Source organism: Egretta garzetta, unplaced genomic scaffold, assembly GCF_000687185.1.
Source record: "Egretta garzetta isolate BGI_Z169 unplaced genomic scaffold, ASM68718v1 scaffold59, whole genome shotgun sequence".
NCBI classification, from domain to species: Eukaryota; Metazoa; Chordata; class Aves; order Pelecaniformes; family Ardeidae; genus Egretta; species Egretta garzetta.
The window spans coordinates 1,251,951-1,257,704 of NW_009267230.1; the positions used below are offsets into that span (position 1 = coordinate 1,251,951).

At 55.4% G+C, this 5,754-nt stretch overlaps 1 protein-coding gene and 1 long non-coding RNA gene across 2 annotated transcripts in view; one reads left to right on the forward strand and one right to left on the reverse strand.

Moving 5' to 3' along the window:
• LOC118453168 overlaps positions 1 to 1,579 on the forward strand; it is a 6,628-nt gene extending 5,049 nt beyond the window's left edge. The window contains exons 2-3 of the long non-coding RNA XR_004843104.1: positions 549 to 555; positions 1,356 to 1,579. This is a non-coding gene — a long non-coding RNA (uncharacterized LOC118453168). The remainder of the gene's footprint in view (positions 1 to 548; positions 556 to 1,355) is intronic.
• The window catches only part of PIGO (phosphatidylinositol glycan anchor biosynthesis class O), a 27,007-nt gene that overhangs the window by 8,268 nt on the left and 12,985 nt on the right, over positions 1 to 5,754 (reverse strand). Inside the window, 5 exon segments of the mRNA XM_009647350.2 lie at positions 2,147 to 2,263; positions 2,814 to 2,884; positions 3,667 to 3,869; positions 4,179 to 4,382; positions 4,850 to 5,754. The exon segment at positions 4,850 to 5,754 is cut by the window's right edge and continues 21 nt beyond it. Coding sequence (XP_009645645.2) covers positions 2,147 to 2,263; positions 2,814 to 2,884; positions 3,667 to 3,869; positions 4,179 to 4,382; positions 4,850 to 5,754 — 1,500 coding nt within the window.

Consider the following 5,754-nt stretch of genomic DNA (forward strand, 5'->3'; position numbering starts at 1 on the left):
CCTGCCCCCTCCAGCTTCCCCGCTGCATGCTGCTACCCCTTGCCTTGCACTGGTACTGGTGTGTGTGCACCCAGGCAGTGAGGCAGCCCAGGGAGTCATGCCAGCTACAAACCAGTCCCTGGTTGTGTCGGGTGAAATTAAGCAGGACAGGCCCACAGGGCAAGGGAGATGCGAGGCTGAGGTGGGAGAGCACAGCCAGCAGGTCAGGAGGAGGCCAGGCAATGAAAAACCAAAATCAGAGCAGTCTAAGCCTTCCTAGAATTGCACCCTAACACCCAAGACAGCATTTTGCAGGAGAAAAATACAAACCTAAACCTGCCCTCAAGAGTCATTTTCCACAGCGACTGGGCACTTGGGCATAACGGCAAGAACTGAAGCAATGAGAGGGGTGACAAGACACTTTCCCTGGGACTCTCTAGGGCAGAGGAGAGGAAAAGCCTGGAGTTAAGCTATCAGTCTGCAGTGAGAAACTCAAACAGGGGCACTCATGATGCATGAGTCAGAAAACAAATGGGATTAGAACAAAAACATCAACACAGGAATCCCAGGCAAGCAGTCCTCAGCTCTTTTGAGAGACGAAAGAGACTAAAGGTTTCATAGCACCAAGTTATGCCACATAGTGGTTCAGGGCAGTAAGAAATCCCAGCTGCCATCGAAACTGTGCAGAAAATGTAGCTGGGATGTGGCCAGGCACTATGGTCACTGTCCTCTACCTCTGCCCATAGAGAAAGAAAAACAATGTCTCCTGACTGTGAGCAGTCAAGGGCAGGTTTGGGGTAGCTCACTTGTGGCATGAAGTCCCACACAGAAGCCCAAGGTCAAGAGGGAAATAAGCACCAAATATGGGATCACAGATGCCATCGGCTGCAGTGCCTGGGGACCCTTCAAGGTGACAAAATCCCCAGCACATACACAGACACCAGTGAGTTAAGCCACCTCCCAGAAGAGCTGTTCCCTGCACAGGGGTTTCAAGCAGCTCTTCCCACACACCAGAGCTTGCACCCACGGCTACTCCTGCAGCTGGGACAGCTACTCCAGACTCCCCTTTCCTCCTGACCAGACCCAATATGGGGATGAGCCAATGCTCTGTCACTACATCCTGCTGCATCTCAACCTGCTGCATCTCAACCGTTCACAATCAAGAGCCAGCATCTGGCAGCACACGCTCAGGAAGAGATCGGGAGCCTCAGCTGCTACAGCCCAGCGCAAGGGGACACTGACAGGCTGACCCCAAGTGGAGAATTTCTTGGTCATGGACACAGTTCTGCCTGTGCCCACCCACCCAACAAGCTAAGCCTGCTTCAGGCTGTACAAGGCAGCCCAGAGTGCTCCCTGCTGCCCTTCGCAGGGCTGAGACTGACTTTACAGAGGAGCAGCTGCCACCAAGACCCCAGGAACCATCTGTATGCGTAACCACGTGCACTTTGATTCCAGTGGGAAAACTGAGCACACCAAGACAAGTGGAGGCTGCAGGACCTTCCCTCTCCTCATTCCCTGCCCTCCCCTCCTCAGCTGGCCCCTTCCCATGAGTCACTGTCTCTGCACAGGCAAGGTGGCACCTTGCTGGCCACTGAAGCCGACTAGCTGACCCCAGGAACCATCTGTATGCGTAACCACGTGCACTTTGATTCCAGTGGGAAAACTGAGCACACCAAGACAAGTGGAGGCTGCAGGACCTTCCCTCTCCTCATTCCCTGCCCTCCCCTCCTCAGCTGGCCCCTTCCCATGAGTCACTGTCTCTGCACAGGCAAGGTGGCACCTTGCTGGCCACTGAAGCCGACTAGCTGCACAGTGGGGACAGTTGTCAGGAAAGTAGCAGCAAGAACCCCGGTTGGTGTTTCTCCAGAGGAGCACTTCAGGACTCTTGCTTCTTGGGCTCCTGCAGCAGACTCCTCCCGCTGCCAGCAGATGCCCAGCGAGAGCTCTGACCTCCACTGCTGAGAAACACCGTCGCAATGAGCGGGGAACAGTTGGCTCCGGTCCTTTTGGGCAGCACTGAGGCAGGGAGCTGGGGGTAATCCCCAACCGCTGTCAGCAGGCACTCACTGCTGGTGGCTTGTGTAGCTCCACCAGCACCAGGGGGCCAGGGAGACAACCACAGCCTCAGCTGACGAGCAGGTTGGGTTCCCCACATCTCAGACGCTACCTGAGCTGAAGCTGGCTGAACCAGGTGCTGACGGCACAGTCCACACGCATCACCAGGGAGATCCCCAGCAGGAGGCAGATGCTGCTCACCACGAAGCCCAGTGACTCAAAGAGGAACCTGCAGGCACAACAGATGCAGTAAGGACATCACAGCCAGCATGTCTGCAAAGACAAGCTGCTGCCCTCACTCCCAGCAGACTGATTTTCCTGACACTGAGAGACACCCCAGCAGTTGCTGCCTGCGACCTGGAAGCCAAGCACGCCTCTGGTTTAGAGGCCATTCAGGACAACACCCAGGTGGGATATTGAATCCCTTGGAGGCCACGGCCACACTACACTCCTATTAGCCCAAAAGTTTGCTAGTTTACCTTTTCTGGGTTTACCATTTCTGGTCTGGTATCCTTACCTGCCCTGAATATTCTTAAGTTTCAGGTGGGCTCTGTGTCTTCTTGGAAATCAAGATAAGGAGAAATTTCTAGGCTCTAGCTCAAGTCCAGCTTCTGAACTTGAAGCAGGAATTAGCTAAGGACAGTTCCTACAGCCTCTGCTAGGTAAGAAGTTGGAAAATCAATCATGGGGTCTCTTCCAACATTACTGTCTATGAACTCTAGTCAAGAGGAAAGGGATATGAGCCCTAACCCAGCATCAGAGCAACTCCTGGGACTTACTTTGGGGCAAAGACCTTCCAGACCATGAGGTGCCTCCTGAGGATCATAGCTGCACAAACACAGGCCAGAAGCTGTGGGGGAGATCAGGAAAAACAAGTTACAAGCAACTCTGGAGAGACCTCCTGGGCATGAGGTTCACATCTGAAGGTGGTACTAAACTGCACACACCTGAGAGGCTGGTACAGCACACACCAGCAATAAGCATCCCAAAGAGGATTCCTTTCCATTGCGTCCTCAAGTCAGGAAACACAAGCAGCTTGGGGTACACGCAGGGGCCCTCCTGGAGCCAGGCTGGGACAGCACAGAGGAGGGCTCGCACTGTGGCTAACCTGACCTTATGTTTCACTCAGAGGGGCACTCCTGCTCTCCTGCTGCAGGGCCTGCCCCCTCCCTTGCACTGTCTCTGGTCTGACCACACAGAATTATTTGAAGGGCTAAACCCCAGAAAGCTATTTGCTTCTTTCATGGGATTAAACTTCTGGTGTTTAGCTCCCTGTATCACCACAGCACAGGATCAGATGAAAACCAGAGCTGATGCAAAACAGATAGGCATGGTCAGAAAGAAGGGGAGGAGGATTACAACCCTGTAGTTTCTGAACAGATGTTGCCACTCTGGGCAGATGGGCGTGAAAAGCAGCCTAATCAGTACTGTGACTTCTGTGCTGGAGACCTTCCCAAAGCACAGAGCAAATGGCACCGCTGAGAAGAGGACCTCTTCCACTTCCAACCAGACGTATCACCCCTGGGCCTGTCTGTGCCCTGGCTGACCCCCTTCTCTCATCAGAGTGCCCCACAGTTGTCACAGCACACCAGTTTCCTCTTGGACAGCCTTCCCCACAGCCTCTGCCCGTACCTGTGTCCCAAGGACAAAGAGGTACTTCAGCCCCAGCTGCAGCAGAGCAGTGGAGAACTTCTCCGGGGACTCCCGCAGCCTCATCTCCATCATGTGCTCCTCCACCTCCTGCAGCTCCTCCCGGGGCTCCTTCTTGGGCTTCCTCTTCTGTGAGCTGGGCATCTCACACACAAAGGGCCAAAGCAGGAGCAGAGGGCAGCCAACTACCTCAAGGACAAAGGCACATGAAGTTACTGGAGCCCAGGAGGTGAGGAGCAGTCTAGGCTCTGCCATCATGCCCTGGACGTGCAGGATGCACATACCCCAGCTCCAGTTTGCTGGTCAGGCACAACTGCATGGAGGCTGCAGGCCATGGGCAGCTCTGTAGCCCCAGAAGGGGACAGTGAGGATGCTGCTGTTCAGCTGGTGCTGGAGCCTTCATCGCCTCATGCTCAGCCTGCAGGCCTCCAGACAAGGCAAAGCAGTGAACCATGTCTGCTCAGGCTCAACAGCCCAGGAAGAAATTGATTTACCTGCAAAGAGGATATGGGAGGCAAAGGTGTTGGCGCCCACCAGGACAGCAGGCAGGAGGTTCGTGCTGTGGTCAAGGTGGAAGCCCACAAAGGCTGCGTTCCAGTGGATGGCCGGGAATATGGGCTGGTGGCCTGTAGAATAGAAGAACTGGGAAGCAGCAAGGAGCCAGGAGATGACTGCATACCAGGGCACTGAAAAAGGCTCTGAGAGATTGAGAGAAAAAGAGACAGAGAAGGAGATATCAGCATCAAGGAACTAGACAGATCCATGGTTAAAAAAAGCCTATTGGGTTTTCTTCCAGGGTCCCTTTCCACAGTGAGGGACCAGGCATTCTCTTTGCTGCCTGCACTGCTACTGGACTTTGTCAGCAGCAGTGGGGTTCAGTGGCTGCTCACACCATGGTGAGAAGGGATGGGTACAGAGCCCCCTTCCCTGATGCAAGGGACTTCTTCCTCCTACTCCTCCCAGGCTGCATCCCTGCTGCACACATCTCTCTTCTATAAGAGGATTTAAGCAGGACTAAAAAAGTTAGGAGGATCCTGTGAGGATCAGTGCACCACCATTCCACAAGAGACTGAGCTCTGCTTCTCCCCCTGGAAATAAGACAAGGTTGCTGCAGATAAGGCCCAGGTTGCACATTCAGAGGATACTCTACCAAGCCCTGACTCACCAGCATCTCCAGCAAGGCCTCTGGCACGCGTGTGGATGTGCAGCAGCATGAAAGCCTCCAGGAAGAGGAGAAGGAAGGCGAGACTCAGCCGCTCGCTGTGCAGAAGCATCAAGAGGAAGCCCAGCAGGGTGAGTGCTATGACCAGGGCTGCCGAGTACACGCTGCCCAGCCCGTACGCTGCGACGGTGGCCTTGCAGCTGCCCTGCTCCAGGCGGCTCTTCTGAGACTCCTGCATCCTCTTGTAGATCTGAGGGATGACGTGGAGGAAGTCGACTTCAGAGCTGGGAACCCCCAGGTAGGGAGTGACGATGGATCCTGCTGACTCCCGCGTGTCCTTTGCGAACACCGTCATGGGATTGCACATGAGGAGCAGCAGCCCCACGGACGCTAGTCCATAGACAGCCCACGGAAAGGCAACAACTGCCACCTGCACCAGCTCCTGCAGCTTGCCGAGGGAGTCATCAGCACTGGAGGCAACAGCCCAGTAGCAGGCGATGCAGAGGACCACCAGTGGGAAGCCCCAGCGCACAAAGAGCACGAGGGGGTCCGAGCTGTTCAGGTTGCCGTAGTGCCGCAGCCAGCTCCGCACTGCATAGACCAGCCCAGCCAGCAAGGCCACGCACAGGAGGTAGAAGAGGTTCTTGGCCCGTGTGTTTCTCAGGCTGGCGAGGGGGGAGAGGAAAAGAGAGGGCCGGCACTGAGGGATTTCTTCACGGCACTGGTGGAAGAAACCAGAGAGGCGCACGCAGACCAGGAGCATGGCCACGAGGCACAGCAGGTACCAGATCTCCCTCCGGTAAGAAGAAAAGCCGAGGAGCTGCTGCTTGGGGCCTTCTGGCACAGTCAAGCGGCCATCCCAGTGGAGCTTCCCTTCCAGCAACATCACCAGCGAGGCCAGGCGGAAA